Source organism: Salvelinus sp. IW2-2015, unplaced genomic scaffold (assembly GCF_002910315.2).
Source record: "Salvelinus sp. IW2-2015 unplaced genomic scaffold, ASM291031v2 Un_scaffold859, whole genome shotgun sequence".
NCBI classification, from domain to species: Eukaryota; Metazoa; Chordata; class Actinopteri; order Salmoniformes; family Salmonidae; genus Salvelinus; species Salvelinus sp. IW2-2015.
This window is the reverse complement of record NW_019942630.1, coordinates 113,614-125,781: the sequence shown is the minus strand read 5'-3', so window position 1 is coordinate 125,781 and position 12,168 is coordinate 113,614. Positions and strand designations below refer to the sequence as shown.

General features: G+C 41.9%; 1 protein-coding gene across 1 annotated transcript in view; it reads left to right on the top strand.

Annotated features, from left to right (window-relative positions):
* LOC112069022 (monocarboxylate transporter 1) overlaps window positions 1-9,318 on the top strand; it is a 31,705-nt gene extending 22,387 nt beyond the window's left edge. Inside the window, exons 3-6 of the mRNA XM_024136273.2 lie at window positions 4,098-4,241; window positions 4,592-5,377; window positions 5,524-6,699; window positions 6,860-9,318. Coding sequence (XP_023992041.1) covers window positions 4,098-4,241; window positions 4,592-5,377; window positions 5,524-5,783 — 1,190 coding nt within the window. The 3' untranslated portion in view covers window positions 5,784-6,699; window positions 6,860-9,318. The remainder of the gene's footprint in view (window positions 1-4,097; window positions 4,242-4,591; window positions 5,378-5,523; window positions 6,700-6,859) is intronic.
* Window positions 9,319-12,168: the final 2,850 nt, after the last annotated feature.

Below are 12,168 nucleotides of genomic sequence, written 5' to 3'. Positions count from 1 at the left end.
TTACACTAGAAGGAATTCTCGTTCAATCATAAATCACAGCCGTATATATTCCCCCCCAAGCAGACACATCGATGGCCCTGAACGAACTTATCTGACTCTTGTAAACTGGAAACCACACACCCTGAGGCGCAATTCATCGTAGCTGGGGATTTTAACAAGGCTAATAAAACAAAAAACTCCCTAATTCTATCAGCATATCGATGTGCTACAGGGCTGGAAAAACCCTAGACTATTTTATACTAATTCCGCGACGCATATAAGGCCCTCCCCGCCCACCCCTTTCGGAAAAGCTGACCACGACTCCATTTGTTGATTCCAGCCAAAACAGAACTAAAAACACAAGCTCCCGCGCTCAGTCTGTCAACGCTGGTCCGACCAATCTGAATCAACGCTTCAAGACTGCTTCGATCACGCGGATTGGAATTGTTCCGCATTGCGCTCCACAACAATATTGACGAATATGCCTGATTCGGTGAGCGAGTTCATAGGAAGTGCATTGACGATGTCGTACCCACAGCAACGATTAAAACATTCCCAAACCAGAAACCGTGATTGACGCAGCATTCGCGTGAAACTGAAAGCGCGAACCACTGCTTTTAACACAGGCAAGGACCGGAAAGCATACCGAATACAACAGTGTAGCATTCTCTCCGCAAGGCAATCAAACAGGCTAAGTCCAGTACAGAGACAAATCGAGTCGCAATTCAACAGCTCAGACACAAGAGGTATGTGGCAGGTCTACAGTCAATCAGGATACAAAAAGAAAACCAGCCCCGTCGCGGACCAGGATGTCTTGCTCCCAGACAGGCTAAACAACTTTTTGCCCGCTTTGAGGACAATACAGTGCCACTGACACGGCCCCCTACCAAAACCTGCGGGCTCTCTTCACTGCAGCCAGAGTGAGTAAAACATTTAAACGTGTTAACCTCGCAAGGCTGCAGGCCAACGGCATTCCAGCCGCGTCCTCAGAGCATGCCAGACCAGCTGGCTGGTGGTTTACGGACAATTCAATCAATCCTATCCCAGTCTGCTGTTCCACACATGCTTCAAGAGGCCACATTGTTCCTGTTCCCAAGAAAGCTAAGGTAACTGAGCTAAACGTACCGCCCCGTAGCACTCACTTCCGTCATCATGAAGTGCTTGAGAGACTAGTCAAGACCATATCACCTCCACCCTACCGACACCCTAGACCCACCTCAATGAATGTTGTCCCAGGTGTCTTCTGAGGCTGAGGAGATGAAATGATTTACATGAGAGTGGCAGGTGAGGCAGACTGTGTCAGCTGGTCTAGCTTCCTGTACTGACTGGGTTGAATCAAACGCTAGGTGTCAGACAGGTCTTCCCAGTGGAGCGTTGATACGCCTCTTTTCATCTGCATGACATTCAACGAACAGACAGAACAGTAATCAGAGGGACTCTTGTACTCAAGACTCGTTGTCCCACAAGAAGAGGTCTGAGGCTGGATTTTAAAAAAGCACTGTCAAATAGTGAACAGGCTGGTTTTCTCTCAAGAAGGGGAGATAAACTGAATAAACATATCCCCGGGGTATGATGCTGTTTTACAAAATGTACTATTTTTCCCATATTGATGTTGTCCTGTATACATTGTTATTAGCTGCACACTTCTACAGCATTTTCAGCTAGCTTATTAGTAGTGCCTATTTACAATAACATGTGGAAGAAAAACTACTGAAGGAGTAATTACCAAAACACTGAACTCTTGAGAGGATTAGTGCTGATATGTTCCATGTGTAGTACCACATACTGTATACGGTACAGTAGGTMAAGCTTCAGCAATAGCAGCACTTTATGAAGAACTCTTTAACGATTTCTGAACCATTTGCCTATTTCAGTATAGAGGGGACCAGCACCATGTGTACATACAGTATGTACATATGGTCCACTCAGAGAGWTAAGCCGCCATTTCCCTACTAGAGTACATAGCTGCCATGGCTGCCCCCCACCAGACCAGTGAATGAATGCTATTTATTGTTCAGCAGCCCATTCCCTCAAAAGGTAGCACTTAGCWCAGGCGCACATTCAGGACCTGCATGGGCGAAAGCCAGGTCATTGGTTCATGCAGTAGCTTTGTCTCAGACGGTTCCCAGTTCTCCCACTCTGAATGTTGCCTGTTAGTTGGGCTGTGGACACATGACTGCCTGGCTGGCTGCGCATGATGAGGAGCACATGACTGTGTGGGGGCTGACCTCTGACCTTTCTACAGGACCGGAACACACAAGCCCTGTCAGACTCAGACCCTAATGACGTCTATGACCCAATCCTGGCAGGCCTTAAAACGGGGGTTACAGCCAACAGTGCACAGCACACAATGTGTTCTTCTAGATTGTAGTTAAAGTAWTCAATGAGTAATTGAATCAAATGGCTTTAGAAAGCCCTTTTTTTTACATTAACAGCTGTCAGTACAGGGGCAATCCATGCTCAATTTTGCATGTACGCTTACTGGTGCTACAGAAAATGGGTTGTTTCTTGGCTTATTCAACTGTAAGTTACCATAAACATTTATTGTAGAGTGTTCATGTGTCATCCATGAACGCTACAAAAAAAATGATGTTTCTGAAAATGTATACATTGACTAAATAATGGGACAAAATCCTCTTGTCTTGACCTCTCTTTAATTTCTTTCCTATCCTTCTCATAATGTCTTATATTGTCAGGGTTGGTCTTAGGCTGCCTCCTCAGACTTTTCAACCCCTCACCAGCTCATCTTCGGAGAGAGAGGGGACAGGCTCTTTGTTGGTGTTTAGCCTCGCCTGTATTAGAATCTAAAAWGCCTTTGTCGTGTTCCGAGCTGGCAAATGAGTCTGGACAACCTCTAAACAAAAACTGTCACATTCCATTTAGGTTCCTTCAGTGGTGCCGGGATTTGGCAGGGAGGCTGAAGCGTCTTCCACATGGATCTTCGTTCCCATTTAGGCCTTGTTGGTATAGGCCAGACAGATGGTGGGCATGCAGCCAGCAGAACTCTGCATGCCATCTAAGCATATATGTTTACAAGTTGTAGTGAGCTAGGGGTTGTTAGGCTCATTTTATGGCCCATAGTTACCTTAAATTTGTGTTGCCAAACCCTCTGAGATTTAGCCAAACCTAAATGGAATGAATATGTTTCAGTCTAAGACTATAACAAAGTGGAGCTATTGTGAATGTAGCCTCCAAAGCTTCCAGGGGGAAGGTGATAGGGTATGTAGAAGTAGACCATTGATTAGAAAAACTATGCGTAGGCTATGTTTACCAAGTCATATCAGTAGAMAAACTATCTATTTCAACAGCAGTAGGAGGCTGAGTGGGACAAAGGTAGTGTCCCTCTCAATGTGAAGCTCGCATCTTTCAAAATGAAGGGATATTATTTACTATTACATGGGAACTATGGTAGATTACCCATAGGAAATGAGTGACTACGTGTAACCTGCTCTACTGTGGAGTACTTTAAATGTATTTTTTCTATACCCAACCTCTCTAGCACAACCACACATAAAATCCTGCACAGGATTTTACAGTAGCCTAGTTAGAAGTGCTCTTTAACGACAGAGCCCTMTTCTTTTGTCATTCTCCGCACATACGTTAGGAATACACAAACTGTAGCCACACCTCACAATATCTTGTTTCATCGCGATTGTCTTGTTTTCTGTGCGATTGCATTGCCAACAGTGGCTAGACCAGAGAAATTGCTGCAGTGCAGCAGTGAGACAAATCATTGCAGAAGTTGTGTGGAAGCTCTGGCTGCACCAGCGTTTCTCAGAGTTGAGGCTTTAGGGACCTCTAGTGGTGAAATATAACATTTCAAAAAAAAAATATATATATATATATAATAATAATAATAATAAATAAATAATTAATAAATAAAAAATATACTTTTCTTATGGTAGTCTAATTCGCATTTTCACCTACTAAAGATTTSAAATCACGTTAATCAAGGAAATTAATTCAAGATGCGAATTTGCAATCCTCTAAAGTTTTTCAAATTAAATTTCAATAGTCATTATGGTATAGTCAGTTATGCTTGGGCATATTTGCCTAAAGTGAATTTTCCCAACGTATGAATCATCTTCACTGTTTGCTTTGTATTTGTCACCTCTCAGGTCCTGTCAGCAGTATCCTAGTTAATAAGTATGGGAGTCGTCCCGTCATGATGTGTGGAGGACTCCTGTCTGGCTGTGGACTGATTGCTGCCTCCTTCTGCAACTCAGTGGAAGGACTTTACTTCTGTGTGGGAGTGGTCGGAGGTAGGCTTCTTTCATGGTTAGTGCTATCCGGGATCCTCGGGACGTCCCTAGCTTAAACCTTAACCCCTACCTTAACCCTTAYCTTAACCATTTTACATTTCAACTTCAATGGAGAGTACGGACATCCCAAGGAACCCGAATAGCAAAGATATGTTCATTAGTTTACTGTTCATTAGTTGCTGCTGTTGAGGAAATGTATTGCCCTCTGGGGCCCTCTTTAGGAACTCTATTATCACTTTCTAGTATCCTGAATTTCTTTTCGGTCTGGTTTCATGTGTTACAGTATGTAAAATGAATAACTATGCAGTCTGATATTGGACTGAATGAATRTATTTAATATATTTCAACAGGTTTGGGACTGGCATTCAATCTGAACCCAGCCCTTACTATGATTGGGAAGTACTTCTACCATAAGCGGCCCATCGCCAATGGAATCGCCATGGCGGGCAGCCCAGTGTTCCTATCCACCCTGGCCCCTCTCAACAGCTGGTTCTTTGACCAGTTTGGTTGGAGGGGCAGCTTCCTGATACTGGGAGGCCTGCTGTTCAACTGCTGCGTCGCTGGTTCTCTCATGAGACCCATCGGACCAAWACCACAGCCTGCCGTGAAAAGTGAAGATGCTACCAAAGAGAGTACGACGTGTGGGCAGAAGTGCAACAGTTTTATCGACCTCTCGCTGTTCAAACACCGGGGCTTCGTGCTCTACCTCATGGGTAACGTCATCATGTTCTTTGGTCTCTTCTCCCCACTAGTGTTCCTTAGTAACTTTGCCAAGAGCAGGGACATCCCCAAAGAGAARGCAGCCTTCCTGCTGTCTRTCCTGGCCTTTGTGGACATGGTGGCCCGGCCCTCCATGGGCATTGTGGCCAATACAAAGTGGATACGACCCAGGGTGCAGTACTTCTTTGCCTGCTCTGTGCTGTTGAACGGTGTGTGCCACGTCCTGGCGCCCATCTCTGTGGACTACACAGGCTTCGTTATCTATGCCATCTTCTTTGGCTTTGCCTTTGGCTGGCTGAGTGCAGTGCTGTTTGAGACGCTCATGGACCTTGTGGGAACGCAGCGCTTCTCCAGTGCAGTGGGACTGGTCACCATTGTGGAGTGTGGGCCTGTCTTGTTAGGTCCCCCTTTTTTAGGTGAGTGCACACATGTATTTGTAGTTTACTTAAGCTCCTTGTTTCTATTTAAAGATGTTCAATCATCTAACTGGTTTATTTTTCATGAAAAGCAAAGACTGTTAACTTATGATACAAGTTAGAATTCATATTTTGTTCTGTCACAGGGAAATTCAAAGACATCTACAATGACTACCAATACACCTACCAGAGCTGTGGGGTGATCCTTATCATTGCCAGTGTGTTCCTGTTTGTGGGGATGGGTATCAACTACCGGTTGTTGGACAAAGAGAAAAAAGAGGAGGAAAGGAAGGCTAAACTGGAGGGAAAAGAAGAAGAGTCCAACAGGGACAATGCTACCAAAGAAGCCACCAATGACAGGGTGAGAGCAGTTGACGAGACAAAAACTGAAGAAGAAATAGTCTAACTTTCATTGACATCAAATTCACGCATTCACATGGTATCTCAATACAGTCATTGAGATAATGTAGACATCAAATTAATTTGGTTCAAATCTTAGACAGCAATGTTCATGTAAACATATTTCTTCACCATTTCCACTTCTGTCATTGAATAATGTATTATCAGCATAATATGACTGTGTCAAGATACAACTGCCCTGTCAAAAAATACTATATTTTACRAATCTGGAGTCCAGATAGTACATTTTCTGCATAAGTGTTGTGATATATTTTARAATATTATTATATGCAGGTAATTTCTATGTCTACACTGTATTTGGAATTTCAGAAGTCCACCTCAAATAACTACAATGTACAGTATTATTATGTGAAACACTTAATGGATATACTAGTGCTTTTAGAAGGTTTAATGAATCACTGTAACATTTTGTTCACACTGTCATGATGAATGGTAGGTTTCTTTCATCTCCGAAAGCATTGTTACATGAATAATCAGGCGTAGTCTCTTGATATTCACAGTTCTTCAATACATCTTCAAAACAATTATATTCCCGTGTTGACTGTACAGCTAAAAGCTAGAGACCGATAACAACACCAAAGATAATACAGTWTGAAGACTTGCAGAAACTGCTTCTGCAATAGGATTCCCCAATCACACTTGTGGAGTTGTCACTATTTAMAAAAATTGGCTATATCCAGGGGCGCAACTTTGGTTTTAGAAGTGGGGGGGACATAACCATTATTATTTTTATAATCCAGTCAGATAAACACTACAAACAGCATACCCAACCGCTCGGAGGCGTCCGCATGGTCCTAAAGCACACCGTTGCCTTGTTTTGTATCATATTCAAATAATAAAATTTGGGAGGGACAAAAATGAAATTTCAGAATGTGGGGGGGACATGTCCCACTCGTCCCGTGGTCCCGTGTGGCTCAGTTGGTAGAGCATGGCGCTTGCAACGCCAGGGTTGTGGGTTCATTCCCCACGGGGGGACCAGGATGAATATGTATGAACTTTCCAATTTGTAAGTCGCTCTGGATAAGAGCGTCTGCTAAATGACGTAAATGTAAATGTCCCCAGTGAAAGTTGCGGCCCTGGCTATATCGTTAAAATTATGTAAACAAAAATTTGCTTTTTGGTATTAATTTAAGTTTAGGCGTAAGGTTTGGTTAAGGTTTGGGTAAAGGTTAGGTTTGAAATCAGATTTTAAAAAGAGAAATTGCAGAAAAAGGCGGGGTTTAGCCATATTTATCACTATATGCCTCTGGTAACTAATGATGACCACATTTTGCCKTTARCTAGCTAAACTCATGCGTAGAAACACATCATCGGGTCTAACGGTTGTCTTGCGCCAAAATGGGAACGTGTAGGCCCTAAAATCAATGGCACTAATTCAATATAAATTAGTTTTTTACTAAAAAATATGTACGTGTCAGTTTATCACTTTCACGAGGTTGGAATAATAACTACTTTAGCCATTGGCTCGAATCTAGGATGTGCCTTTAGATTTTGAGAACATTTACAGAATTTTGCACTTCTATCACTGACTTCTCATTCCTGGCCTGGTCTTCTTGGTCTGTTTCGCAAGCATTTCCAGAAGTCTAGCGATGTTGCGCATCTGGGCTTAGAAACTCTTGGTGCTTTCAAGACAACTGGGAACCCCCCCCCCAATAAGATACCCAAGTTTCAGACTTGAAATTCTGAGTTGGATGACCATTCAAACAAAAGAAATCCCAGTCTGAGCAAATTTCTTTCCCATTTCCCAGTTGTCTTGAATGCTCTGAAGTCGGAGATTTCCGAGTTTCCAGTTGTTTTGAACGTAGTATTTGTGACAACACCAAAGACAATACAACACTCTTGAACTGTGAAGGGTGCAATTGGGGGCGTTCCTGCATGTGGGCATTTCTGCATCTGTAGGAACCCCTCTTTATGCGTAAATTTGTCAATTTTTTTGCAAGGACTCCGGTCCGCAGGGGCACTCCAGTACAGTATGTGGTGGTTATGCATGCCGAAGAGGCAGGGGGACAACGGAAACTAGTTAGCTAGCAATGTTAGACAGTGTCCTTCGTCCCAAGCCTGTTGGGCATTCGTTTCCCGCTGTTCTGTTAACAAGGTCGAGGGCAGTTGTTCGGCAGGCATTTAGGACACTGGGTAATAGCTAGCCAGTCAGTAAGCTAGGACTCCGGTACACAGTAGGTGGGACAGGTAGCTAGCTAGCACACCGGTACACAGTGTACTTTGCCCCTGCCTGTCGGGCACTTTTTCCGGAAGTACTGTTAATGACAGCAAGGGCAGGTTTTCGGCAGGCGTTTAGGACAATGGGTGCTAGCTAGTTAGCTAGCTAGGATTCTGGCAGGTGTTCGTCAAGCCGGAGCAAAAAACACTGTGTGATAGCTAGCTAGTTAGCTAGGACTCCGGTACACAGCAGCAGAAGAAAGGTTGCTAGTTAACGATAGCTAGGACACCGGTAGACARTGTACTTCGCCCATGCCTGTCATGCACTAGTTTCCCGCAGTTCTGGTAATAATGGCGAGGSCAGGTGTTTAGCAGGTGGGAATGAAGGACACTGTGTGCTAACTTGTTAGCTTACTAGCTAGGACGCCGGAACACAGCTAGTGGGGGCGACTCCGGCAGAAAGCTGTCGGGTGGGGTTCCTGCGGATGCTTGGAATTTCCAGTTACTACATTTYCTGTCTTAACCCAKTAGCTATTTATCTCTAGATGGCAGTATTTACTCTTACGTTAATGACTCTTGAGCTCCTGAAAGTTTATCCTCATCCTGGAGGAAATTGTTTGCACGTTATATTGGAAAATGACACTGTATATCACTGTTACTGATTGATTTAATTTTAAGTAACTTAAAAAATATTCCAGACATAACCACCTTGAGGTTGCACTGAGCCTACTTGATGAGAATAAAGTCATAATTGTGAATGCAGAAATCAAGGGTTTGATCCAATGAAAGTTGATAGGCATTGATTGTCATGTGATGGTACCCTGATCCATGAGGGAACAGACAATCTTTGGTCATCATCATCATTTTCATATGTTCAAGGGCACTTGGAGGGTCTTGAAGGGATCCAGATTTTTGTCAGAATTGACTTTTCATATCAGGGCTAGGAGAAATTACRCAGCAGGTTATGAGAATTAGGTTAAGATTAGGAAAAGGGTTAGGGTTAGCTAAAATGCACAAAAAAATAGTCTACTTTTAACGTACATTTTTCAAAAGCTGGGTCCAATCTAGACATGACCGACTTGAAGGGAGGCACTTTGACGTCAACACACAAAGACACTTTAAATCATGTGTGTCATACATGGATGATGACCATGATGTGAATGGTTTTGTCACATTTTAATGAATGTCTTTTTTTCTTTCCACAAAAAATTTAACTGAAATGGGATGTTGTGTTCATATAACAAGGAGAGCTAATGTATTATGATGTATTTAAAGACATATTCAAAATGAGGAAAATGCAATGACAAACAAATTAAGAGTTATTTACTTTGGCCTAAGTATAAAATAAAATATCCCCACAGCTATTGGACTGTTTGAATTAATTGGTGTAGCGAACGTCGTCGGGAGAAGGAGAAGAGGACCAAGGTGCAGCGTGGTAAGTGTTCATATTACCTTTAATAAAATAGGAAACACTTGACGAAACAACAAAAACGACAAACGAACAGTCCTGTAAGGTGAACACACAAAACAGAAAACAACCACCCACAAACACAGGTGGGAACAGGCTACCTAAGTATGATTCTCAATCAGAGACAACGATAGACAGCTGCCTCTGATTGGGAACCATACCAGGCCAAACACATAGAAATACAAAACAAGGACAACATAGAACACCAGACATAGAATGCCCACCCAAACTCACGCCCKGACCAACCAAAATAGAGACATAAAAAGGATCTCTACGGTCAGGGCGTGACAATTGGCTAACCTAGATTACAATGTTTCCATCGATTAGTATAATGCAGAGCAATATATTAAGAAAATATAAATATATGATTGGTATAATGTACATTTATTTCACATATGTAGTCTACCTATTTGATACATTCTGCACGCATTCACACCAACAACCAAAAMTCTGCCATTTGAACAAAACAAACATTGGCTGTCTTCACTTMCAGGTAGGRAGCTACTAGCTAACATTAGCTAATATTTCACAATTAGATATTAATTATTTAGCTTGCTAGCGAAGTATGTTATTGCAAAATATTTTGTTTTTCTGTAAATGTGTCCAGTCTCTAGCTAGGTTAGCTAGCTAGCTAACATTTTGCTGGCTAGCTGTTGTTGTGCTAATATTTCAGTTTGCTCACTAACATTTTCTGGAGAAAAAAAAAGCTGTAGCCAAAAGCCCTTGCTTGCTAGTTTACCAACTGTCAATAAAGTGCTGTTGTCAATTAATATTAACGTTACCAATTCGTTGTCAGGATGGAGASAGAGGATTCAACTTCAAGCTGTTGGTTCCTCCTACAGAGTCAACCCACTCCCAGGCACAGTATGTTCAGCTGTTGGAAAGCCGCTCCTACYGCTGTCCTTCCTACCACTCCCTAAAATGCTAAAAACCATCCACACAAATTCCAACACCCATCTATTTTTGTGACTACCTGGACCTACCAATTGGTTTTAAAGTATTGAAACCAAACCATATGGATTTCAATGAAAAGTATTTGATTAAACATGAAAAGGTGAATGGAAAAAGCKAACATAATTTCAAATAGGCTACATGTCCTATTAAACAGCATATAAACACTCTAAATAGGTCAGGAGCCAGACAGAGAGCCTAAGAAGGAACGAAAAATGATTATTTAGGCTATATTATTTATATTATTTCAATGCTATAGCCTACAAAGAAATACCTTGTGAGGCATTAGGCTGGCAGGGATATAAAACGCTCAGCATTTTAACAACATTTCATTGTATTATATAATTATAGTCTATACATTGCGCATATAGGCTGTGACTTACTTAGAATTAAGCACAAATTAAACAAAAAATGACTTATTACTGCCTTTGAATTCATTTTTAGAAACACGAGTTTGGCCAGTCTGGAGCTTAAGACTCATGCGATCGTGCCTGGAKAGCCCGCCAGCAGCGGAGAATGTCCTCTCCACACTTGCAGAGACACTGGGGATTCTAAACACCCTTTTGGCCACTCTTGCCAGGCTGGGCAGAGATTCAATTGTGTTTTTAATTTTTCTATAGGTAAGCCTAAGATTTTTAGGCAAAATAACCCAATCAAAATGGAAAGTTCCTTGAACGTGGGAATATGCCAGGCCAGGCCTAAAATCTATTATGGCCTATTGTATAGATAATAGTATGAAAATTAACGAAACCTTTAAAAGATCAGATGTTTAGTTGATAAACACTTCGCTACAAGGGCACACTTAGTTATCTACCCACCGTGTTCCTTTATTTTAGCATGTGCACGTAGTAAGTACACCATCATACTTTTGGGATACGTGTCAGATTCCACAATGATTCTTTAGTTGTTTCATGTAGCCAGCGTGTAACAACTGCCATATCTCGCGGGTAGAACAATGGCATCCGATCTGTAACATAACAGTTTAGCACCATACCAGCAGGTGGTATCCAAGCTTTAYACATAACAGTGGMCACTACATCACCRCACTCCCTCTCTTGCTCTTGGTCCTCATCTTTGTAAGTCACCTTGATTTAGCACCTGTGTGTTTTATCAGTTTCTTTATGATATTCAACGGATATTCGTGCTTTCAAACATCAATAGCTTCCATGATGTTGGAAAAATTGCGCACAACAATGCACAGTTCTTATTTTCAAGATTTGGACATTAATTTGCTTTCCAACGCTAAGAAACACGCAGAAATGAGAGCAGCATTTTGTATTCCTAGTTTAATTAGTTAGGGAGCGTAAAAAAAGTACAAACTGTATTTAAATTCGAATTTCAATAGCTCCTTGGTCATATGACCTACTGACCTCGAACAAGGTTCAGAATGTACACTTAGTGGGCCTACACATTACACASCATTTAGTTTGTCCATTTTCATCTCACACATTTTTTCAAAAGTTCTAWTTTCAATAACTCCTTGGTCATGTGACCTACTGGACTCAAACAAGGTGCAGAATGTCCACCGACTACCCTTCTATATTGCAAACCCTTTAGCTTGTCAATTTTCATCTCACACGATTTTACATGAATTTTGTCATCTTTAGAATTTCAATAGCTCCTTGGTCATGTGACCTACTGACGTCTAACAAGGTTCAGAATGTACAATCAGTGGGCCTACACATTACACACCCTTTAGTTTGTCCATTTTCATCTCACACGATTTTACATTAATTTTGTCATCTTTAGAATTTCAATAGCTCCTTGGTCATGTGACCTACTGACCTCAAACTAC